Consider the following 26,126-nt stretch of genomic DNA (forward strand, 5'->3'; position numbering starts at 1 on the left):
TTTCATTCTTGTTAATTACTGAGTCTTCTCTATAATGAGCCCATGTAAGATCGATTTTTTCTCTTACAGAAATTTAAGATTGTACACTTGAAGTAGTTGGTGTTTCTCCAACAAAATTCATGATCAAACTACACATAAAAATATAATTTAGAGACCTAATAATCACTATATGAAGTATGAACCTCAAAATAATATCAAATTACTGTCATCAACTATATGAAGTATGATACTCAAAATAAGCCAAATTTTGACAAGAAAGTGATCATGACAATAACTTAAAAGAAATTGAAATAAAAAAGACTGAACTGAATTATGTGAGGGACAAAGCTTCAAATCAAACTATAACCTCTGATTTTTGGATAACTATGTTTTTATCTGGAAAAGAAATTAGGTTTAAGTTATGATTTATAATGCCACATTAAATCGTTTTTTAGTCTGGTAAAAGCAGAATCAACTACTTCAGGTAAAATGTGGAACTTGAGGTGAATGAAAGAGTTTGTCATTCTCAGTGTCTAAAACTAGAAATTGGTAATCTACCCGCATTGAGCTAGAAATAGGTAAATCCAATGGGACCCAAAAAACATGAGAGGGGAATTAAGAGTGTGAGAAAGAAAATAAGTGATTTTAGTTTAAAAAATAGGATAAAACCATTGGGTTAATCCGATTTGCCGGATATTCGGTTCAACCGGCGGTTGGCCGGGTTAAACTAGGTTTATTGTATTTCCGATTTTTTCATCAACTCAACCCGGTTTGACGACTGATTCATCAGGCTTACCGGTCTGACTAGCGGGCCGAGACGAGTTTCAAAACTATGCCTAAAACCATTTAAATTGTTATAAGCCGTTAATTTGTGTTAAAAATATATACAAATTACTCTATAGTCTATATACATTATATATTTTTTCTAAGTTCTATTGCGTGCAAAAAATTTACTTTTGTTTTGAAATGACTTTTTCAACTCTATTTTCAAACTATGGCACATCTGTTATGTTTCATTTTTAGACAACGATAATACAGACTAAGGCGAAGATGTTGTTACTCATTCGTCTTCTTCATATTTAGATATTTTGTTTTTGTGTTGTTCCCCTAAATTCATCTATAAACAATAAAGAATATAGTGGCCTGTTTGAAAACACGTGGAGCTGTATTTGAACGAACAAATATTATTAAATTTGTTAATATATATATATATATATTTCAAAACATTATTTCATCTAAATCAATAGTACCTCAATAAAATATTTAAAAAGAAATAAATTTTAAGTAAATTAAATAAAAAATCGTCCAAACCCAACTCCAGAGCATGGGAGTTTCCAAATATGGTTTTTATTGAAGGAGAGATCGATAATCATATAGTTAAAATGTAAATAATATAATAAGTATTACAAAATATGATATCGTAATACAAAACCCGTAATATTCTTAAATCGACCTGCTAAACATTATTTACACCAAAAAGACGATCTTCTTAATGATAATAATGTAAATTGATTAAAGACAAAATTAATTTAATAATCAAAATAAACTCTAATCCAAATTTAAAAGCATTTGTGATCAATTATTTTATATTAGTCCTAACAAATATTCAAATTTCAAAAATAGAATAAACAATTGTTCATACTTAAAATTATATTATTTATTTTTGTATTTTTTAAAATAAATTTAGAAAGAAATATTTAAAACCCCTCATTTTTATTATCATGTCAGTGACTTTAACATTGTGAGCTAATATATATATATATATATATATATATATATATATATATATATATATATATATATATATATATATATATATATATTATTTTTTTAACTCTAACTCATATATTTTTTATTCTAATTCAAATAGGGAAATTTGACTAAATATCCTAAAAATTGATGTACTTGCATCCGTGATAACCCATTAATCTATATATATATAATGATGCTTAATTTTTAAAGTGTTCGGATTGTCGGGTCGAGAGCTGTGGTTAATCTGGATATTTGGGTCGGATTGTGGGTTGACCCGTTTTTAAATTTAAAACAGTTAAAAATAAAATTAAAAATGCTAGAGGTATGTTTCGAACTTGCAACCTAACAAAACAAGTACAACTCTTTAACCAAGTAGACTACAAAGACTTTATATTTTAAATTCAACACAAAACTTGATAAACGTGGGACGTTTTAATATTAATATAAGTTCAACTATTTAACTAACTAATATATATGTATATATATATATAATGATGCTTAATTTTTAAAGTGTCCGGATTGCCGAGTCGAGAGTTGTGGTTAATTTGGATACTTGGGTCGAATTGTGGGTTGGCCCGTTTTTAAACTTAAAACGGTTAAAAATAAAATTAAAAATGTTATCCGTAATTTTTTTACGGTTTTTTATATTATTACTCGTGCAAATGCACAGGCTAAATGCTAGTAATAACTAATGCTATGTAGATCTATACAAACCCCTAACTTTATATAGTTTAAATTACAATTATAATTAATATTTGATGTAATTCTTAATTTTTGGTACAAATTTTTCTTTAAAATCACATTCATTATATATTATAGTGTTTTTAGTGATTTGTTTGCTTAATTTGATATACATTTTTTTTAATGAAAAACCATTGGATTATCTTTTCTAATCAAATAATATTTTTTGAATTTATCCCCAAATTATAAAATGATAAAATATTAAAATTAATTACAAAATATATAGATTAAAACGTTTTAATATACAAACTTAATACGGTTTAAAAATGAAATATCTGATTCTAAATCTTCCTCTTAATATAAATTTTCCATTTGAACTTATCTAGAAGTAAATCCTCGTATGAATTTAAAATATTAAAATCAGATTCACAAAATTATATTGATATATTAATTATAATATAAGCTAGCGGTAAAATATCACTATTTATATCATTTCAATTTATGTGTGATTTAAAAGGAATAGAAAATATTGTTATCTCATAAAAGAACATTTAGGTAAGAATATCATATTTTGCAAGACAAGTTTTTATATTCTTTATTCTTGTAGCATCTCAATTTGTATTAGAATTTTTGGAGTAAATATTACTTAATAAAGTTAGATTTAATTATAGTTATACTCATATCGTCGCAATCAACAATATCAGTTATTAGTCTCGCGATTGTTGTAATCAACAATTTAGTATTTGTTTTTTTTACTATAACATTATCTATATATATCTAATGATACTTAAGAAATAAAATGTATGGTGATATTCACGCTCTCACCACATATCACATAGGCTTATTATATTTTATAATTGTTTCTCTCTCTTGTCATAATTACCTATTCATAATTACTAATTTATCTCTCGTACCATAATTATTAATTTATCTTTTCTAATTAATTTTTTTTATTTTACAAATTTTTTTTCCTAATTATACATATTATTTTTCTTCATTAATTTTATATAAACTTATATTTAATATTATATATATATATATATATTTATAATATACATAATAATACTATATATAATATATAATAACGTTTAAATAATTTATTAAACTTAAAATAAAATTACAAATTTTACTTTTATATTCATTTCTCTCTCATATTCATAATATATCTTCCTAATTAATTTCCATTTTGTAACACTAATTTATTTTTTATTTTTTTCCTCATTTATATATATATATTTATATTTATATTTCATATTTTCTTACGCATCATTTTTATAATTTTTTTCATAAAATAAAAATTATAAATATTTTAATTTATTAAAAAATTAATATTAAGCGTTTCTCTCTCCTAAAATCTATATGTAGTATATTTTATCATTAATTTTATATAAATATATTTTTTTTCCTTCCTATTATCCTTCTATGCATATTTATTATTTATATACTTAATTAATTAATTTTTTTTATTCATTATATATTTTATCTATTATTAATTAACAAGGATTAAATATTTATACATACATAAAATTTTAAATTCAATTTAAAAAATACAAGTGGTAATAGTTAAAGTGTTCACATATTTATTATTTATATAATTAATTAATTAATTTTCTTTTATTCATTATATATTTTATCTATTATTAATTAACAAGGATTAAATATTTATACATACATAAAATTTTAAATTAAATTCAAAAAACACAAGTGGTCTAATGGTTAAAGTTTTCACATTTCATATTAGAGACCAGAGTTTGAGTCTCAATTTACGCAAATTTATAAATGATTGTGCATGTGGGTATGAGTGGGTGTGATTGTGCATGTGGGTATGAGTGGGTGAATTTGTGGTCGATGTGGATGACATGTGTGAGTCCATACGGAGTGGGTGATGTGGGATGTGGATGGCATATGTTATCTATATATATCTAATGATGCTTATCACATAGGCTTATTATATTTTATAACTGTTTCTCTCTATTGTCATAATTACTAATTTATCTCTCATACCATAATTATTAATTTATCTTTTCTAATTAATTTTTATTTTATTTTACTAATTTTTCTTTCCTAATTATACATATTATTTTTCTTCATTAATTTTATATAAACTTATATTTAATATTATATATATATATATATTTATAATATACATAATAATACTATATATAATATATAATAACGTTTAAATAATTTATTAAACTTAAAATAAAATTACAAATTTTATTTTTATATTCATTTCTCTCTCATATTCATAATATACCTCCTAATTAATTTCCATTTTGTAACACTAATAATTAATTTATTTTTTATTTTTTTTCCTCATTTATATATATATATTTATATTTCATATTTTCTTACACATCATTTTTATAATTTTTTTCATAAAATAAAAATTATAAATATTTTAATTTATTAAAAAATTAATATTAAGCATTTCTCTCTCCTAAAAATCTATATATACAGTATATTTTATCATTAATTTTATATAAATATATTTTTTTTCTTCCTATTATCCTTCTATGCATATTTATTATTTATATACTTAATTAATTAATTTTCTTCTATTCATTATATATTTTATCTATTATTAATTAATAAGGATTAAATATTTATACATACATAAAATTTTAAATTCAATTTAAAAAATACAAGTGGTAATGGTTAAAGTGTTCACATATTTATTATTTATATAATTAATTAATTAATTTTCTTTTATTCATTATATATTTTATCTATTATTAATTAACAAGGATTAAATATTTATACATACATAAAATTTTAAATTAAATTCAAAAAACACAAGTGGTCTAATGGTTAAAGTGTTCTCATTTCATATTAGAGACCAGAGTTCGACTCTCAATTTACGCGAATTTATAAATGATTGTGCATGTGGGTATGAGTGGGTGAATTTGTGGTCGATGTGGATGTCATGTGTGAGTCCCTACGTAGTGGGTATGAGTGGGTGAATTTGTGGTCGATGTGGATGGCATGTGTGAGTTTCTACGTAGTGGGTGAATTTGTGATCGATGTGGATGGCATGTGTGAATCTCTACGTAAATGCGTATGTGAATTTGTGATTAATGGGGAAGGCCAAAAGTAAGGGTAAGATGGCATGTGTGAGTCCCTACGAATGTTTGAGTCCCTACGTAAATGAAGATAATATATATAATAATGTTTAAAACAAAAAATTTAGGGTGATATTTACCAAAATTTTACACATTTTATATGAATTTCTCATCAAATTCTCGCAGTACAATTATCTCTCTTTTATCCTTAGGAGGTGGGTGTCGACAATGGAAGAAAGACCAAAGAAAAATATTCGATCTTGATTTGAAGAAATAACGGGAAGCGAATGAATACGATGATTCAAAATTAAAAGGAAATCGAGGATTTCTCTACCTCCGAGGATTCTGAAATTTTTAAAAAAAAAATTAAAACTAATTAATTTTTTTATTTTTACACATTTTATATGATTTTCTAATCAAATTCTCACGGTTTATCAAATTTTCGCGTTACATTTGTCTCTCCTTTCTCCTTAGGTTTATGTCTTTCTTAAATCGATACTCCTTTCTCTTTAGGTATATGTAGCATAAGAAGAGGAGGAGAGCGACGCCGACGTGATGGAGAAGAGCGACGATGATGCAACGGAGGAGGGCGACGATGACGCAAGAGAGATATAGAGGAAAATATTCGATCTTAATTTGAAAAAAATGAGAAGCGAATGAAGACGAAAATTCGAAATCAAGAGGAAGACGAGTATTCTCTGTCTCCATAGATTTAGAAAAGAAAATAATTTTTTTATTTTTATTTTTACACATTTTATATGATTTTTTCATCAAATTCGTCTCTCCTTTCTTCTTAGGTCTAGGTATTTCTTAAATTGACTCTCATTTCTCCTTAGGTATAAGTAGCACGAGAAGTGGAGGTGGGCAATGGCGATGCGACGAAGGAGGGCGACGACGACGTAAGAGAGATCTAGAAGAAAAAATTCGATCTTGATTTGAAGAAAAATGGGAAGTAAAAGAAGACGATGATTTGAAATCAAGAGGAACCCGATAATTCTCTTTTTACAAAGATTTAAAAAAAAAATTATTATTAATTTTTTTTTTATAACAAAACCTAATAAGATATTTTATAAGAAAACTATAAATAAAATTGTATTTTAATGAATAATATTAATATTTTAATTATTTATATATATATATAATACAAATATATAATAAATATTATATATATATATATATAAATAATACAAAATATATTTAACTCTATATTTTGATATGTTTTAAATAATTGATAAATATTTATTAATTTAATTTATAATATTATTATAAATATATATATTTTTATACAAAATATTATAAAATTAAATTATTTTTTTTAATAAAAATAATAATTAATGATATTGTTTAACCAAAATAAAATTATATATATAATAACATTTATTTATATATATATATATATATATATATATATATATATATATATATATATATATATATATATATATATATATAGTTTTGAAACAAGAGTTTTGAGTTTTATGGTGTTGACATAAAAAAGATGGTTCAATATTATTTTTTAATAGACATTTCACATATATTATAATTAATATTTTGACTTTTAATGTATAATAAACTGTTTTCAAATTTTTTGAAAGGTTATAATGAAGCTGAAATAATTATGTATAAAAGAGAAAAAAAATAAAAAAATATTTTTCTCAAATATTATTTTTGCCAATTTAAGATAATGTGATAATTCACGTTAATTTTTTTTAATTAAATTAATAAAACAAAAAAACTAAATTTTTGAATAAATGACCATATTTGTATTATTTTATTTTAGTTGTATTTTAAAAAAAAAAAATTATAAAGAAAAATTATAATAAATTTGAGATTAGATAACTTCACAAAATATTAATAAAAATGAAAATGTGAAAGAATATATACAATATGAAAACCGTTAATATAGTATATAGTGTGATTAAATTATTTTAATATAGAAATTTTAGTTTTTTTTATAAATTGTCCGTTTGCATCGCACGGAAATCATGCTAGTTTATATTGTTCTGGTGGTCATTTTATATTTTTGGGACGAAAATACCCTCTTCGCGTAACACGAAAGGGTTTTGCGTTTCGCGAAATGTATTAGGATATATATAAATACTCAACATTATCTTATCTTATCTTAACATTGTTAAAGAATTTCTTTTATCTTGAAAGAAAAGGCAAAAGATAAATAAAGATAATTAATGTTGAAATTGATTTTATTTTAAAACCATAACTAAAAAAATACAACAAAAAATTCAATATTACAATAATAGTCAGCAACAAAATTGAATCAACCAAATAAATACAAATTTGTCATTAGTTAAATAGAACAGAATGTCATGGAATTATTATTACAAGTTACAAATAAGAAGTTATGTCGAGAGTTACATGAATAGAAAGTTAGGAGTTACACGATCAAAAAAAAGTTATGAGTTGAAGTCTTCTGACAATTTTCAAAAAAAAAATGACATGAATTGAAAAGGAAAACATTCAAACCCCACTATGTCAAATCCAAAATGATCCATCTCTGCTTCGAATGTGGTTTGGTTCAAAACTACTATAAATTTAAAAACATTACAAGCGCAAATAGAAAGAACAAAAAAAACTTGTCGAACCTAAAACACTAAGCCCGGTTAATGTGACAAGAATGGTTAGGGCTGGATAGCATAACAGGAGACAGACAATCCTTCCTCTTATGAATAATTTTTTGATTTTTTTCACTTGTCTTACTCCATGTGTTTCTCAATAATCGCCCTTCCATGAAGAAACCTTCAAATTGTCATCATCATCCCAAAGAAGGGGCATTTTTCTTTTTACCTGATGATGCAATAACAAACATGAAAGAGACCCATTAAATCATTTTTTTTATACATTCTTCATTTAGTTGAAAAACAATAGGAATCGAATTTGATGTTTTACACAAATCTAATTACAACTCTGTGCCGTTTCGCGTAACGCGATGTGCCTTCGTGTGACGACCGTGCCGCTTCGTGTGACGACCGTGCCGCTTCGCGTGCCGACTATGCTGCTTCGCGTAACGCGAAAAGTGAATCTTCCCTGAATCGGAACTCATATGATCATCGACGAGATTATCTGTAAATATCATTATCGACAATATGAACAACGAATAGTAAAACCAATATAAACAATAAGATGAACAAAATATTAACCAATAAGAATAATAAGAAACAAGTTAAATTGATTTAGGGTTAGGGTTAAGGTTAGAGTTTTGAAATGAAGATAATGGAAATAAGAACATAAATCTATATGATGAACATAAATCGATTTAGGGTTAGAGTTCTTATCATCGATCTCTATTGTGTTCTTCCGTCGCCGTAGTCGTCGTTGCCGCTGCCGTAAAAAAGAGAACAAGAGTAGAGAGAGAAGAGAGAGAAAAAAATGAAGAAAATGAAAAAAATTTAGTATTTACATATACCTTAATACGCGAAGTCGCGAAATACCTTCACGTTACGCGAAGAGGGTATTTTCGTTTATAAAACATAAAATGACCACTAGAGCAATATAAATTAGTGAGTTACCACGAATGCAAATACATAAATCTTTAGAGTCATTTCATCATATTTCCCTTTAAATGAGGTAATTAAAATAAATAACTTGTTTCTAAATAATTAAAAAAATATATTTATATTTATTTTATTATTGTGTAAGAGAGTATATTTTTCTTATTTCCCAAGAAAGAAAAACTACTCTATACTTCCTAACCCTCAGTTGTGTTTCTCTCGATCTGCATCTTCCTTCATTCCCGATCTCTTCGTAATACAGGAGGAAACCCTTGCTGCTGCTGCTGAGTACGCTTCAATCTTCTCCTCCATTCTTACTTACTCTATCTTCTATCTATTCAGAATAACCTCGCATTCAGATTTAGGGTTTCTTTTGTCTCTTCGTCCTTCTTTTTCATTTCTTAATTGCATTTCATATCGATTGTTTTCTCGTTATTGCAGACTTTAATCGCCATGAATAGGCTTGACACATGCGCTCTTGAATCAAACCTCTTTAGACCGGAGATTGGTCTTCTCGATGGCTTGTCAAGTGCTCCAGCTTTCGATCTTCCTAAAACCGCTGATGTCAGACTCTCATTCTACCTTATTCTCGTTATTATTCAATCAACTACTTCTACACTTTATGAAATTTGTTTCTGTTTTCTGGTTGCTTTGTTTTAGTTTGATAGCTTTCAGAAGAAATCCGTTCAGATGGTGAAGCCTGCAAAAGGTACAACAACTTTGGCTTTCATTTTTAAGGAAGGTGTTATGGTTGCTGCTGACTCTCGTGCTTCTATGGGAGGATATATATGTATGACTCTATCTATCTTTTGTTGGTCGGTTGGTTGGCCCTAATATATACTTATTGCTAATGATGTAAATTATTCATTACAATCTGCTTTGGTTTATTCATTTTTTGTCTACTTCCATTTTACAGCTTCACAATCTGTGAAGAAAATTATTGAGATCAATCCTTATATGCTTGGGACAATGGCTGGTGGAGCTGCCGATTGCCAGTTCTGGCACAGAAATTTGGGGATTAAGGTAGTTCCTTCATGGGTTTTTTTAATCAGTTTGCTGCAGATTTGACCCATGGAACACTCTTTTATGTTTCTAAATGCCTTCAAAGTTTTCTGAAAAATTATCCCATCTTGCTTGTTCAATTTAATGTTAAATCTTCTGCAAATTTCTTGAACTGATCATTCTGCATTATGACACTTGTCTAATAGCAAAATAATGGAGGATGCAACCAGATGTGCTTGAAAATGATGCATATTTTCTGCATAATTGATAAGTAGCTCATCTACTGTATTTAAATTGAATTGTACTTGCAATAATGGCATGAGAAGTTGTTACTCAATATATTAGCATTTCTAGTTCATATTAGTGTGATATCTACTGAATAGAGTAGGAAACTTTGATATCTGAACTTCACTATCTGGTCATGGATTTCCAAATGTTATAAGCTATTGTGGATTAGTCTGGGCAAGTTGGATTTATACTCTGATACACAAATTGATGATATTCAGTTGTAGGTTTCTAAATCTTGCATTATTGTACATGTCAACCTCCCATCTACAATATCCGTTGGCTCAAGAAAATCTGTTTGTTTTTTCTTCACCCTACACCTATTTGGAATCAACATAGATTTGTAGACAGGGTACCAAGTAAACCTTAAACTACTGATTTTGGAATATTTTATTTTCTTTTATCACAACTCCTGATACTGTCAGATCATTTTTTATATACATCCATACTAGCAGATCAATAGTCACCTCTTATAAAAGATACCACAGCTTGTGCGAAACAGTCACCAAAGGAGTTTAGGATATCTTGTCATCTCATGATGTTCCATTATGCTAGCTTCATAATCACTTTGTATAGATTATCTCCCAAGGCCAACCACTTTCAAAGGATCTTTAGATTGTTTCCTTTAGTCATTGGTTTAAAAGCCTTCTTGTAGACCAGCTTGGCCAGACTCCATTGTACTTCCTCTTCCCAACATCCAATACTTACACAAAGAAGCACTTGCTTTTAAAAACTCAATTCTTCATCTTCCACTAAGTGAGAAAAACTAGGTTATTGCCCCGTGTTGTTGAATGGTTTAAATATATTCATTCATTTCTCTCCTCTCTTGATTTACACAGGCTACTGGATATATTTGATGTAATATTGCTTATGATAATCTTCCTTTTGTATTTCAGTGCCGATTGCATGAGCTTGCCAATAAGCGAAGAATCTCAGTTACTGGTGCCTCAAAGTTACTTGCGAATATTCTGTATAACTACCGTGGAATGGGTTTGTCTGTTGGAACAATGATTGCTGGTTGGGATGAGACGGTATTAGCTTATTCGTTTCTGATCAATCTATCTATTGAGAAATTAATATTCTTAAATTCCTTCTCATGAACTGTTTTGTTGAATTGTTGAAGGGTCCTGGTCTATATTATGTGGACAATGATGGTGGACGCATGAAGGGAACAAGATTCTCTGTAGGATCTGGCTCACCGTATGCTTATGGTGTGCTGGATGATGGGTGAGTTTATTTGTGCATGATTTATGTTACTTTCCTCGGCAATACAGTTATTATATTGCGAATTCTTTTTGGCATGCATCATTTAACTCTTTTTTTTATTGCAGAAATATTTGCTCAGAATTGCTTTGTTTTTATAAAAACTTCCATTTATGTTATATAATAATCAGCCTATAAACTTGTTTGATGTAGTTTTTCTTTTCAAATAAACATTTTTTTGGGGGAAATAACCCTGTTTGATGACAAAGTGGATTATTTGGGTTAAATGACCACAATATCCTTTTTAAAATATCCTTTGAATTCTAGTAATCTGGGTTAAAGGACTAAAATATCCTTTATATTGTAGTATTTTAGTTGATGATTTGGTTGATAAAGTGATTCATTAAGGGATAAGGAGGCTATTTGGATTAATAATCCTTCATCAAACAAGGCATATAATTCACCATGTTTCCTCTATCCAAATAATCCTTCCTCCTATGTTTTTTCTCCGTAGTCTTTCAAAGAAGTTGTATTGCTTCCTTCCATCATGAATAATAGTGACAAAGTAGAAACAGAGTTTGTAGAATAAATATTCACTAAATGTTGAATAAACACCCAGATGATTTCGGGCATACCAGCATAAAGCTGTGGCGAAAACATCCAAACAAAAACACAATCTAGTACAAATGATATCATAAGCTTTAAAAATCAACAAACATGGAACATGAGAAACTCAGGTCCAATGTTCTTACTGTTCTAATATTCAAATGTTTTTGATAGGTATCGATATGACATGTCAATAGAGGAAGCTGCAGAATTGGCTAGGCGCTCAATTTATCACGCAACTTTCCGTGATGGAGCTAGTGGTGGTGTTGCTAGCGGTAAGTATATCACTATTATCATCACATCATCATCTCTTCATACATAGATTCCAATCGATTCCATTGTCGTCATCTTGAACCAGTTTATTACGTGGGCCCGACCGGATGGAAGAAGCTCTCTGGAGACGACGTGGCAGAACTCCACTACCACTATAATCCTGTAGAACCAGTGGTGGTTGAGCAAGAGATGGCAGAATCCACTCCAGTGGCTTAGAAACGGCGCGAAACTCTTCAGAGACAAATCGGTTGCATGTTTTTGTGACTGATTGAATTGCTATTATTAAAATGTGACTTGGTTTAGAGTTTGACAAGTTTATCTGAAATTGTTCTGCTTGATGTTTTAATCATATGTATGACTTTGTTCTTTCTCAGTCTGTCTCTTCTTCCTTTAAGCAATTGCATACATGATAAAGAAAAATTAACTTGTTGAAAATTTCTTTACAGCATGGTATGTTATATTTTCTTTTTTTACTAGAAGTGAATTTTGAAGGGTTAAAGAGTAATTTATCATTAGTATAAAAATCCCCCTGATTCTGAACCATGAAAATAGGATAAAATAGTCTGATGATTTATGTAAAAATTTAAATTAGTTGAATTTTTACAGAATTAGGGTTTTATTAGAAATAAAAAGTTTTTATTGTTTTAAATAAATATACCTTTTTTATAATTTTACTTATTTATATATACATTTTAATATGAATCAATGTATACAAATATTTAATTATATATAAAAATAATTAATATTATTTTCAATATTTAAAAAATATTGATTTTACAAATTACAAAACAATAAGTCATTTTCGATTTTGAAGAATTTATTGTGAGGAATTGGAAGGTTGAATTGAGCAGTCACGGTCATGCCATCTCACCCACATGGTATCATCTACATTTTATAATATACATATATATGGAGTTATTGCAATAATAAAAATGAAATTATTTTATTATATTATTATTATAAGTTAGCTTGTAAGCATGTTTTGATGATTAAGAAGTGAAAATAAGCATGTCTCCAGCAGCAACTTTAATGAATGAATGAATGATACACATACAGATCAGTCTCCACTTAAAAGGCAGTAGTAATAGTAATAGTAATAGTAATAGTAATAGTAATAATAATAATAATAGTAATTTATATGATTGGAATCATACAAATCTTAGGTATATTGGTGTTTGTTATAATGTTTTTGTTTATAGGTAATCATTATTTTCATCATCATCATACATAGGCACTCACAACAAACCCACATAACTTTGTTATGTACAAATTCATTTTTATATATATATATGGTAATAGTATAATTTGAAAATAAAACACCATTGATTTTGATTGACCAAATGATATTTAATTTTGGTATCTTCATGTTGAGGATGGTATTATATTATGTTGGTAGTCTGGTAGGTTTTGCCAATTTATTGAGACTGACACTTATTGCCCGATTATATCCATATATTGATGATGATATTGATAGGTATATATAGAAATTTAATATATATGTGTTTCTATTTTAATTATTTACTGCTAGTACATTATACAAAAAATAAATGTTATAAATAAAATATCTACTTTAATGGTATATTAATCATCTCAATTACTATTTTGGGCTCGATCCACTTTTATTATATAAGATTTTTTGTCTCGAATTTTAATTTTAATTTTTTTTTTAATTAATTAAATATATGATATTTAATAATTATTTGACAGCAAAATAACATGTTTGATTCATACATTTCAGATTTAAATTTGTCCTCGTTACTCAAGTTAAAAGCCCTAAAACAATATTTAATTCTAATTTATAGTGAATATTAATTAATTAATAAAAAAATGAGATTTAAAAATACTCAATAAGTTCTATTTATATTAAATATTGAAAATAATATTTAATATAAATAAATACCTTGATCGGATAGTTAGAATCTGTTTTAGGAGTTTGCTAACTTTGATTTTTTACGTTCTTATTTTTTGAATTGTTTTTAATGAAAAAGTATGAACTGTTTTATATAAAAAAAAATATTAAACATTTTATTTATTAATTAAATAATAATATAATTTTTTTTTAAGAAAAACAATATAAATTATTAGCCCTAAAGGTAATTTTGAAATCTGATATGAGATCATGAGTATCTATCAAAATTGATGTAACGGGTTCTTTCATACATTTAAATTAATTAATTAACTAAATAAAATGACATTTGCTTGTCTTCTACTACTGGTAGAGAGAGAGTAAAGCTTTGAGAATCCGCCGGCGGTGAGGTGCGGGTCCCACTCCGGCGATCTCTTCGCTATCAAGTCTCTATCCTTATCATCATAAATACTCCAACCAATCGATACACAAATATCTCTCAGATCGATCCACGTAACTTGATATTGTTTGTTTGATTCTTCAATTCGAATCATCTTCTTCTTCATCCGCTGCTGCTGCTGTTGCTGAATTTTGATTACTATGTTCCGCTTCCAATTTCTTACAGTTACGTTTCTCTTCCTTTCAATCACTACTACTAATCATGTGCATTTTGCGGTTTCTCTATCCGCCGACGGACTCTCACTTCTCTCATTCAAGTCCGCCATGGATGACGGTGGTTTAGCCTTACCGGATTGGGACAGCGCCGATAAAAACCCTTGCCATTGGACCGGGATTACATGTATCAATATATCTTCTTCTGCTGCTTCTAGTGACGAGCCTCGCGTAGTCGGGATCGCACTCTCTGGAAAGAAACTCAAAGGATATATTCCATCCGAGCTTGGATCTCTATACTACCTTCGCCGTCTCAATCTCCATGCTAATAGCTTATACGGAACAATACCTGATCAGCTTTTCAATGCTTCTTCTCTCCATAGTCTGTATCTATATGATAACAATCTATCTGGCTCTATTCCTCCTTCTATCTGTGGTCCGTCGCGGATTTTGAACATCGATCTCTCGCATAACTCTATTTCCGGCGAAATTCCAAAGGATCTTCGCAATTGCCGGCAGTTACAGAGGCTAATACTCGCTAGGAATAGTTTATCAGGAGAGATTCCTCTAGGTATTTGGCCAGAAATGGCGAATTTGCTTCAGCTTGATCTATCAGATAATAATCTAAGTGGATCAATTCCTCAAGACTTTGGCGAGCTTAAATCTCTAACAGGAACACTTAATCTGTCATTCAATCATTTCTCCGGTACTCTTCCTAAATCCTTGGGTGATTTACCGATGACCGTCAGTTTCGATCTCCGTGATAACAATGTCAGCGGCGAAATTCCTCAGTCAGGTTCGTTTACTAACCAAGGTCCAACCGCGTTTCTTAATAATCCTTTCCTATGCGGCTTTCCTCTACAGAAATCTTGTCTGAACAGTTCACAATCCGTCAACGGAACTGAAAACCCTCCGCCTGGATCCGATAACACAGCTTCGAAGAAGGGACTTAATCCAGGCAAGTAGACTGTTACATTTTTATATATATAAACCTAGAATTGAACCCTAATCTGAAGTTGCATTTCCTTATATGAAAACAAACAGGTTTGATCATTCTGATTTCTGTAGCGGATGCTGTTGGAATATCATTCATTGGTCTGATAATACTCTATCTGTACTGGAGAAAGAAGGATTCTCATGGCTGTAGTTGCAGAGGCAAGGAAAAACTGGGTGATAATCCAGGGACCATATTCTCTTCATGCCTCTGTTTCTTTGGTATATCTACAAATGATTCGGATGTTGAATCTGAAAAGGGAGGAAATGGGGCAGCTAGCGGCAGCGGTGTTGGTGGTGGAGAAGGTGATTTAGTTGCCATTGATAAAGGGTTTAGTTTCGAGCTTGACGAACTGTTAAGAGCATCAGCTTATGTATTGGGAAAGAGTGGATTAGGAATTGTATACAAAGTTGTTCTTGGCAATGGTTGTCCTGTTGCAGTTAGGCGATTAGGGGAAGGAGGAGAACAGAGGTATAAGGAATTTGTTGCTGAAGTTCAAGCCATTGGAAGGGTTAAACATCCAAATATCGTCAAATTGAGAGCTTATTATTGGGCTCCTGATGAAAAGCTTCTCATTAGTGATTTCATCTCTAATGGCAATTTGGCATCTGCTCTTCGAGGTAAGAAGACAGACAGACAGACCCCCTTCATTAGAATATGATCATTTCTTACAAATATGAATTTTTTGAAACAGGGAAACCATCATCCAACTTGACATGGTCAACTAGGCTCAGCATAGCAAAAGGAACCGCAAGAGGATTAGCCTACCTCCATGAATGTAGCCCAAGAAAGTTTGTTCATGGTGATATAAAACCATCAAACATCCTTCTCGACAATGATTTCCATCCCTACATATGTGATTTCGGTCTCACCAAACTAATAACCATCACCGGAAACAACCCCTCTTCCTCCGGCGGTTTCATAGGAGGAGCACTTCCTTACCTAAAGTCAGTCCAACAAGACCGTTCATCAAACAACTACAAGGCACCGGAGGCTAGAGTCACCAATACTCGACCTACACAAAAATGGGACGTGTATTCTTTCGGGGTGGTGTTGCTTGAGTTGTTAACGGGGAAGTCGCCGGATAATTCGTCGCCAGGTCAGGCGACGTCAACATCGACGGAGATACAAGATTTGGTGAGGTGGGTAAAGGAAGGATTTGAAGAAGAAAAAAGAACATTGTCGGATATGGTTGATCCTTGTTTGCTTCATGAATTGGATTGTAAGAAGGAAATGATGGCGGTTATTCATGTGGCGCTTGCGTGTTGTGAATCGGATGCGGAGACGAGGCCGAGGATGAAAACTGTGCTGGAAAATCTTGAAAAGATATAGGAAATTAAGCAAATACTTTTGATTTGATGACATATATTTGTCTAATTTGTTGTTTCCTTTTCTATAAACATATAAAAAAAATGTTATAAAATTGCTTTGCAAGCATTATAATAATAATAATCTACTCTTATAGTTATTATGGTATCTTTAGATTAGTTTCTCATATGAGCCTTTGTTTGTTTTGTATATAGAAAAAGGTTATTTATTTGAAATTAAGCAAAGGGAGTATAGTGTGTCAAGGGTACAAGAAACAAACAAAATGTGAAAAGACAAAAGAGGTTGTTTAACAATTGTCATAACCCAACAAAAGAAAGAAACAAAAACTGTTGAGATTGACATAGGGACATCAGAGATTTTGACATTTTTTCTTGCTTGAATAATTAATGTATATATAGGCCTATTTGCTATATCAATCTATAATTCAAATCATGATTCTGAAATTTTTATATATTTTTATGTTGATGTAAAATCACAATAATCTTTGAACATTTGGTTTACCATTAGCAACATAATGTGTGATTATGTACCAGATGTGTTCACGCTCTACATTGAATATTTTGTGACGTGGATTTCGAAGGAATTTTTGGTACCATCACTAGTAAATAAGATATTATGTCTCTCAATTTAGACTATTTAGATTGCTAATAATAATAACAGGATTTTGAAGACCGTGGGCAAATTTGTTAAACTATATAATTCAGTCATCTATTGTCAAAGCAATGAAAGAATGGCAGGTTCTTCAAGATTCCAAATAGTAGATTGAAACCTCCACTGCGATTCACTAAGATCAATACTAAACAAGCTATACTTGTTGTTTCTTGTCAAAGGATTATTCAATCCGAATTGTCATGTTTGAGCGGAGGATATTTGTGTCCCACCAACAATAATACATTCACTTAAATATATAATATCGTTAATAAATTTATATGTAATTAATAAATTTAAGTTTAAATTTATTTCTTTATAATAATACAAAATTTCAATATTTAAATTTGATTTCATATAATTTTGTGATAGACAAATGTTTTTTATTTTTTCTTCAGAGAATATAGTATAAATGTTGTATGTACCTAACACCGAAGTTTTAAGTACATCTTTTATCCAGATCTATCTCATCACTACTCTAGATTATAACTACTCTAGATTATAAGAGATTATAAATAATGATTAAATACTTCAACAAACAATGAGAAGAAAAAATGTAAAATTTATATTTAACTTTGAGAAAAAGATAATGATTACATGCTAAATATGAAAATAATCGAGATTTAACTATTTTTTAAATTGTGACATTCTAACATTTGAATTATTTAATATATTACATTATGACAGTCCTATTGTCCAAGAAAAATATAATTCAAAATTTATTTGAAACTATTGTAATACCAAACTTAAAATTTAGATTCAAAGTAACATTTTGAAAATTTTAAATTAAATAATTTTGAAAACTTAAAATCTTCACCTTATTAAAATTCACAAAAAAACATTTTAACGAAACAAAAAAAACATAAAAATAGATTTTGTCTTACAAAATTTCATCTAATTCAATCATTCTTCTACAATTTTAAAAGGTGATTAAACAGTTAATAAATAACCTTAATAATTTTCAATGGTATAATATTACAAGATTTTTAGAAAAAAATCTACAATAAGATCATTGAGTTTGATAATATTGAAATATATAAGAACTATTTGACTAGGGTGCTAGCTAAATTAGAAGATTTTGAGTTATAATCTAATTAAAAATCCAAACAAACTTGCAATAATAACACAAATGGAATATATTTCTCAAGCAAAAACAATAAAAACCCATAAACCAACCTAGCAGCAAAGGCTCATAATCATAACCATTCAGTTGTGAATTCAATCAATCATCCACTTCTAAAAATAAAATACTTCAAAATAACTAAATGATCAAAATGGTACTCAATGTTCCAAAAAGTAAACAATTTTTCAAAACAAAAAGAGAGATCAGAGATATTAAAGATACCAACAAAACTCTCACAACCATTTAAGAAGATCCACCACTCCTTGATTTTCCAGTAGCCAGCTGAGATTCAGGCTGCAAAGTAAACAAATATGGAGAATCAGTAACAATGAATAATACTCGAATCAAAAGAGAAACGAAAAACATCAATCTTACAAAACTTACCTCCTTCCTCACAGGCTCTTCCTTCTCAGATAAAATCAACTCAATATGGCAAGGGGAAGACATGTAGGCTACACACAAAGGTAATAAATTTAATTAGAAAATTCAATCAAATCTACAAGACAACCGAAAAGGAAAATAGGGTTTTTCATTGCATACGGTTAATTCTTCCATGAGCACGGTACGTGCGACGTCTCTGTTTCTGTGCCTGGTTAACTTGAATATGTGAAATGAAGAGGGCATCAACATCAAGACCTTTCACCTACAGAGTATGTCGAAAAAGAGGTTTAAATCAAATCAAGTAAAAATTTTGGAGATGCAACGAGAATAAATGTATAGATAGATAGATATACCTCAGCATTGCTTTCAGCATTCTTGAGCAAATCAAGAATGAACTTTGCAGACTTGACAGGCCAACGTCCCTGTCCATTAGAATGCCTGTTCTTAGCTTGAGCAGTTCTTCCAACACCACGACAGAAACGGGTGAATGGAATAGCTTGCTTGTGGACAAGGACATCTTCCAAATATCTCTTGGCCTTGATCAAAGGAAGCTTCCTGATAGCGTGCGCGGTTTCTCTTGTGTTCTGTACAAATCACAAATGAATATTGTCAGCTGTGAATTAAGCTAATATAAGTCATTTATTTAAACAATAGTAGTTCAAGTGCTTTGATAAAATTCGCAAAATAACAATCAATTAATGGCTACAAGTTGAGATAAGCAATTATATTCAAGGCAATACATAGAAAGTATAGATCGTCAATTTAAAGAACGGATTTAATAATCAACGAATAATGATACAATGCTTCTTCATCACAATTACGATCTATGAAGCAAGGTTATACATCGTCAAAAGAATTCATCACAGACTTGAAACACATACATATTCTAATATATTGATACATACACATTATCTGTTCTATTACGATCTGTTTGCTGAGTCGTATGAGAACTTGTAATAGAGAAGTTGAAAAAAAAATACCTTGAAGTGAACTCTCAGATCGGCACCCCTGGCCTTGCAGGCTGTAAGAAACAAGAGAAATAACAAAGATCAGGAACTATCAAAACAGTATCATCTTAAGCACGAATCGTAATACGGATACAGATTATCAAAATCATCGTAAGTTTGTGCAGATGATATATACTCGATTTTCTTAGAATAAAAGTGTGAAGAATATGAATCAACTTACATTTGGTGACATTAACCGGTTCTTTGGAGTATTTGACCTGAAATGAAATGCAAATAGGAAAACGTTGAATCAAAGATTAAAGAATCAAGATAGATGGAGAATAGAATGAAGAGATGAAGAGAGAAGAGACCATTGTTGTTGCTTCTTCGAACGGCGGATGTTATTTGCTTCCCTGTGGTGGCGAAAGAGGATTGTGAATAAGGGTTTCTCTGAGCTTTTATATGCTTTCTATTAAGCGGATGTAATTTCCAGTTAATGGGCCTGCTTCTTTAGTTGGGTTACATCTTGGCCCATTAATAACCATCAATTAGGTTTTCAAATTCAATCAAATATTTGATTTTTTTTAAAAAAAATATTAAAGTTTGTAATAAGTGATTAATAAAATGCTTAATCATAAGAATAATATGTACAAATTAAAAACATAAAAGAGAATATTCAAAACTCTTACAATTATTTTGTTTCTTTAATCATAAACTAGTTTAAGTTTCATATATGGACCATGAAAAATATTAATGAAAATAATACAAAACTTCTCATTTGTAGTTCAAACCACTTCAACAGATCTAACTTTTTGTTTAAAATTACTTCTATATAATATATATATTTAATGTTTTCATTTAATTATTTTATTTAAATAATAATATATTTTTTCCGATATAGAGTGAATAGCAACTAAATATGGATCCCTAGTGTTAGTTAATATATCTGATAATAATACATGAGTAATGACATCCAACCTGTAGATGGAGGCTAATTAGACTTGTTCACTCTATATATATATATATATATATATATATATATATATATATATATATATATATATATATATATATATATATATATATATATATATATATATATATATATATATATATATATATATATATATATATATATATATATATATATATATATATATATATATATATATATATATATATATATATATATATATTTAATTAAGACACTTTCAATAAAATAAATTCAATTTTTATTATTAAAAAATACTTAATAATTTATCTCTTTAATTTTTATTATTATAATTTTTTTTTTAAAATTATTGTACAAAATTAAAATAAATAATAATTAATTGTGTTATATTTAATTAAAAACATTTACTTGGGTTAATTTACTATTTTATATTAATAAATTGCACCATCATTGAAAGTATGAATAAAATAAACTTACCAAAAAAACATGGTCCAAAATGTATCCTAACAACTACTTTTAGAAAAACAAACAACATAATATAATCGATAAATTGTCTTTAATCATTACACCATAGTTGTTTTCACGAGTACAAGACAAATTAGAAACAATATATAATTTAGAATAAAAATAATATAACTTAATACTAAAAATAATTGTCTAAAACATAATAAATCAAACCTTTTTTCTAGCCTTTGTAATCGATTTCTTCACAATTTGTTCAATAACAGACTGTTTTCTCTTTGTGGGTGGACGACCTCGCGCTCGTACTTTTAGTGGAGAGTGTATTGTTTTTACACTAGATATTGTCACTCCTTTAAGCTTTTCACCATAGTTAGTAATTGGTATCAAATTACAATCATTTTCAGCACTTGAATGCTCAAAATCAATTGCAATTAGTTTGTCTTTTGCATCTTTTAAAATATCCACCAAAACAGAACAACCTTCGTCATTTTCCTCCCCAAGGTGTTGAATCTCATATATCAATGGAGTGAGAATTTTGCGTCGATAACTGACATCATAACAGCTATGATCATCATATAGGTTAGTGATACTTTGATACACACACTTTATATTTTTGCACCATCTCTCCATAATATAGTTCATAGGAACCTCAAACACCTCATTCATTATCAATACAGAGATCAAATGTCTACATAAAATTCCTCAAAACTAAAATAGTCGGCACAAACACTTAACTTGACAGTCTTATCTAGTGTAATGTACCACAAAACAAACTTTTCGTAGGGGTTCTCCTTTTGTCCCCAACATAGTCTATACTACTTCAAATATCAAAGTTGTTTCTTCTTCTTTTACTAGTGAGGCATTGCAAAACATTAATCCTCTTAATTCATCTTGAAACAATTTCAATATCGTGTTAGTGTACACACTTTGAAATTGTCTCTAAATAGGATAACCAGTTATTACGGGCATGATTGAATTGAAAGAAATGAAATCTTTTTTTTCATTTTCAAATCTTACTCTTCAAAACATTATCATATTGCTCAACAAATTGTTTTAATGATGTTTCAGAATGCACATAGCCATCAAAAAATGCATTCATACTTTCACTTCTTTGAGATTTGGACATACTTGCCCAAAATTTATCATTGACATATACATGCATCCATTTATTACGTTCTTCATGAAGAGATGTCAACCAAATATTATTGTCCAAGTTAAACTCCTTAATCATTTTTTTGTCAATTCTCATCACATTCATCAACTGTAAGGGATTTATACACAATGGTCTTTAGTTGTTTCTTTATCATTTTATACTGAGAATGACTACCTAATTTAGCTGTATTTTTTCATTATATGCCAAAGACATAAACGATGTTGAGAATTCGGAAATACTTATTCAATTGCAATTGCCATTGCACGACATTGGTCCGTAATTATAGCCTTTGGAATACGTCCAAGCATACACGTCAACCAAGATTTGAATAACCATATGAATGATTCTGTATTTTTACTAGATAATAATTCACATCCAAGTAAAATAGATTGACCATTATGATTCACCCCAACAAATGGAGTAACTGGCATGTCATAACTATTGGTCAAATAGGTTGTATCAAATGTAATGACATAAAAAAATAATCATATGTAGCTCTTAATCTAGCATCCGCCCCAAAAAACATTTTTAATTCGAGATTCACCATCTAAATCAAGCACACATAAGAAGTTTGAGTTTCTACTTTGTATTCGACAAAAATAATTACTCAATGCTTCAACATCTCCATCCCTAACCTCAATCTTCTAGCTTCTGAAATATAATTTCTACAACTTCTTTCATCAAATTGTAGATTATCATAACCTCCAGCCTCAACTACAAAGGATTGAAAACTTTTACTTAAAGTTATTCCAACTTGATCATTTAACTCCAATTTTCTCTTTGTAGTTGAATCGAACATTTTATTACATCTAAAATGTCTTGATTTTTCAGGGCTCAAATTATGATTGTGTTGAAGGTGTACAGAAGTGATCTCAAAAGTTTTATCATCTCGAACAATAACATTAATCTTGACTTTACAATTTATCTTAGTATAAAGTCTCAGTTGTAATACATTTTTCGAACGAGATACTCTATTACCACTTTTGGCACATCTGAAAGAAAAATATTTTTGTTTATTATCATTTTCATTTTTACCACCAAGTTTGGAGATACCAAAACCAACACTCTGACCATAAGTTTTATAAAAATTACGAACTTCATCTTCAGTTGAAAAAATCATTCCAATCTCAGGAAGTTTAATCTCATTTGAACTAGATGAAAATGGGTAGTGATGCACATCATTTTTGTTATCTTTCACTTCATTTGAAATTGGACCACTATGAGACAAATTCTTAACTACTAACATGATACAACTCAAATTACAAACTACTAATATTCAAGATAGATACAACTCAAATCACCAACAACTAATATTCAACATAGATAAAAAAAACCACCAAGAGAGAATAACTAACATGGTGTGCTAGTTGAATGTTGTTGATTATACTTTTATAGTTGATTGACCTTTATGTAGTTGATTGAGCTTCAATAGTTGATTGAGTTTTTAATAAATTCCAGAGGATGGATGGACATGAAAAAAGAGACTTTTAAGGAGAGAAAAGAGAGAAACAACTATTAAAAGCTTAAAAAAGAGAATTCGTTGAGTAAAATGGTTAATAATTTTATTTTTTTTATTATTAATATATATATTATTAAATTAATAGATGATAGAATTAATTAATTGAATTTTAAAAAATATTTTTTATTCTCTTGTATATAAATTTTAATTAACATAATTAATTATTATTTATTTTAATTTGAGTTATTTTTATTATTGAAAATAAATTTTAATTTTTTTTAATAAATAAAAAAGATTAATTTATTAAGGGAGAAAATAATTAGAATTTATCGTATAGAAAGTGAGTGAAGGTGATCAAGTAATGACTAATCGATTTAAAAAAATACATTTATAATTATAAAAATTAAAGAGATAAATTATTAAATGTTTTTTAATAATAAAAATTGAATTTGTTTTATTGAATGCGTCTTATTTAAGATAGATCGAGGAAATGTAAGTAACGAGGAAAGAGAGAATTATTAATGAATATAAAAGAGAAAAACAAATATATACTGAGTCAGACAGTCTAATCAGCGCTCTACGTCGTTCGCTGCCCCATTCGCTACAAATCTTTTTGAGACGTCCCTGCTCATATATTAAAACTACTACTCAACATGTATCTATATTTACTTTAAGAGACCTAACTGAAGTCATATACACTTGTGCTGTTCAAAAATATATTTTATATATACAAGCTGCATCAAACAGACACACGTACTACAAAAGGATGACCTATAAACCATCATGCAAACATGTTTCTGTACAAGTATTATATACATGCAACATTAAACAGTAAGAAAGGACCCAAAATAAAAGCCAAGTGTTGATACAAAAGACAAGTAAATCTAACAGCCTCGGTCCCTCCTCCCACACTTTCTCCCACATCTTGCACCTCTCCAAGCCTCATTCCTTCAAGTGTACAAAAGCTAAGGCTGGGTACCTACACCACACACAACATAATGAGTCTAAAAACTCAGCAAGCAATTAATATTGTAAAACCTGTTGGAATGCTTTGCTTTTAAAAAGAAGATGTATGCATAAAAGATTCCTACTTTAAAAGAGATGATCAGTCCATAAAAAGCCATATGCATGTTTATAAAATATGAGTTAATGGGCCTGTACAGTAACATCTTGAGCCATGTTTGACCCTACACAATTCAGAGCTGATCCTGAAGGCTAGGCATCTGTTTGAGCCGTATTTGGAAAAGGCACAATTAGGAGTCCAGCCCTAAAAGCCCTAAACCTGTTTGGACCGTCTTTGGGTTGGGCAGCAATAAATAGAGCTCATGCTAAATATTCTGTTCCCATAATAATTCAGCCAGTACATGTGGAATTGGCTGACTAGAGCTCATGTCAACCAGCCTCTTCCCTTTTTCCGTCAATACTCATTCATCCGTAATAGTATGCGCCCATGTATGCATAAACCTTAAGGGTTTCTGTTTTATAAAAGTTTATACTTAACAAATCAAGAAACCCTAGTATTTTCTGGAAAAGATGATAACTATTGTTATGCTTGATAAAACAGTATGTTTATAAACCAGATTGGTCCATAAAGCCCATGTTATGCCATAAAAACAATTATTTCAACATATATGAAAATCTGGGCAGAAAGTACTTGATATAAATAGCTATGTGTGGGTTTTAAGAGTGATTTTGAGAAGGACTTGCCTTTATTTCGAAATTGGATAAAGAAGATAGTCTTTGCTAGGGTTGCTCTTGTTTCTCTTCAAAGCTCCTAAGTTTGGCTTATAGAGAGAGAAAATGGAATTTGCTAATGAAGAAAATAAATGGCTAAGGGTTATATTTAAAGGGCTGATATGCAAGGTGGATTG

At 29.0% G+C, this 26,126-nt stretch overlaps 3 protein-coding genes across 3 annotated transcripts; 2 read left to right on the plus strand and 1 right to left on the minus strand.

Annotated features, from left to right (window-relative positions):
- The first annotated feature begins 9,134 nt into the window (after window positions 1–9,134).
- LOC124922301 (proteasome subunit beta type-5-B-like) lies at window positions 9,135–12,722 on the plus strand. Its single transcript, XM_047463036.1, has 8 exons — window positions 9,135–9,268; window positions 9,422–9,544; window positions 9,641–9,770; window positions 9,897–10,003; window positions 11,164–11,298; window positions 11,391–11,494; window positions 12,251–12,351; window positions 12,435–12,722. Exons 2-8 carry the CDS (start codon window positions 9,434–9,436, stop codon window positions 12,563–12,565), a joined length of 819 nt encoding a protein of 272 aa, XP_047318992.1. The 5' UTR covers window positions 9,135–9,268; window positions 9,422–9,433; the 3' UTR covers window positions 12,566–12,722.
- Window positions 12,723–14,567: 1,845 nt separating this feature from the next.
- Window positions 14,568–17,279, plus strand: LOC124922302 (receptor protein kinase-like protein ZAR1). The gene is made up of 3 exons (XM_047463037.1): window positions 14,568–15,765; window positions 15,852–16,421; window positions 16,496–17,279. The coding sequence occupies exons 1-3, from the start codon at window positions 14,796–14,798 to the stop codon at window positions 17,131–17,133; spliced, it is 2,178 nt and encodes a 725-aa protein (XP_047318993.1). The 5' UTR covers window positions 14,568–14,795; the 3' UTR covers window positions 17,134–17,279.
- A 1,676-nt stretch (window positions 17,280–18,955) lies between these two features.
- LOC124920745 (60S ribosomal protein L17-1) lies at window positions 18,956–20,666 on the minus strand. The gene is made up of 7 exons (XM_047461297.1): window positions 20,601–20,666; window positions 20,471–20,507; window positions 20,263–20,303; window positions 19,636–19,866; window positions 19,442–19,544; window positions 19,286–19,353; window positions 18,956–19,195 (listed from the first exon to the last, which is right to left on the minus strand). Exons 1-7 carry the CDS (start codon window positions 20,601–20,603, stop codon window positions 19,145–19,147), a joined length of 534 nt encoding a protein of 177 aa, XP_047317253.1. The 5' UTR covers window positions 20,604–20,666; the 3' UTR covers window positions 18,956–19,144.
- Between the last annotated feature and the right edge of the window lie 5,460 nt (window positions 20,667–26,126).

Source organism: Impatiens glandulifera, chromosome 1 (genome assembly GCF_907164915.1).
Source record: "Impatiens glandulifera chromosome 1, dImpGla2.1, whole genome shotgun sequence".
NCBI lineage: Eukaryota > Viridiplantae > Streptophyta > Magnoliopsida > Ericales > Balsaminaceae > Impatiens > Impatiens glandulifera.

What these genes read in the sequence shown, in the direction of transcription:
- LOC124922301 (XM_047463036.1), top strand. Translation starts at nt 9,434, where the DNA reads ATGAATAGGCTTGACACATGCGCTCTTGAATCAAACCTCTTTAGACCG. An exon ending in TTGCTGGTTGGGATGAGACG is followed by an intron (nt 11,299 to 11,390) that starts GTATTAGCTTAT and finishes GAATTGTTGAAG; the next exon opens with GGTCCTGGTCTATATTATGT. An exon ending in TATGGTGTGCTGGATGATGG is followed by an intron (nt 11,495 to 12,250) that starts GTGAGTTTATTT and finishes TGTTTTTGATAG; the next exon opens with GTATCGATATGACATGTCAA.
- LOC124922302 (XM_047463037.1), top strand. Translation starts at nt 14,796, where the DNA reads ATGTTCCGCTTCCAATTTCTTACAGTTACGTTTCTCTTCCTTTCAATC. An exon ending in GAAGAAGGGACTTAATCCAG is followed by an intron (nt 15,766 to 15,851) that starts GCAAGTAGACTG and finishes GAAAACAAACAG; the next exon opens with GTTTGATCATTCTGATTTCT. An exon ending in TTTGGCATCTGCTCTTCGAG is followed by an intron (nt 16,422 to 16,495) that starts GTAAGAAGACAG and finishes TTTTTGAAACAG; the next exon opens with GGAAACCATCATCCAACTTG.
- LOC124920745 (XM_047461297.1), bottom strand. An exon ending in ACCGGTTAATGTCACCAAAT is followed by an intron (nt 20,304 to 20,470) that starts GTAAGTTGATTC and finishes TGTTTCTTACAG; the next exon opens with CCTGCAAGGCCAGGGGTGCC. An exon ending in ATGCTGAAAGCAATGCTGAG is followed by an intron (nt 19,545 to 19,635) that starts GTATATCTATCT and finishes CATACTCTGTAG; the next exon opens with GTGAAAGGTCTTGATGTTGA.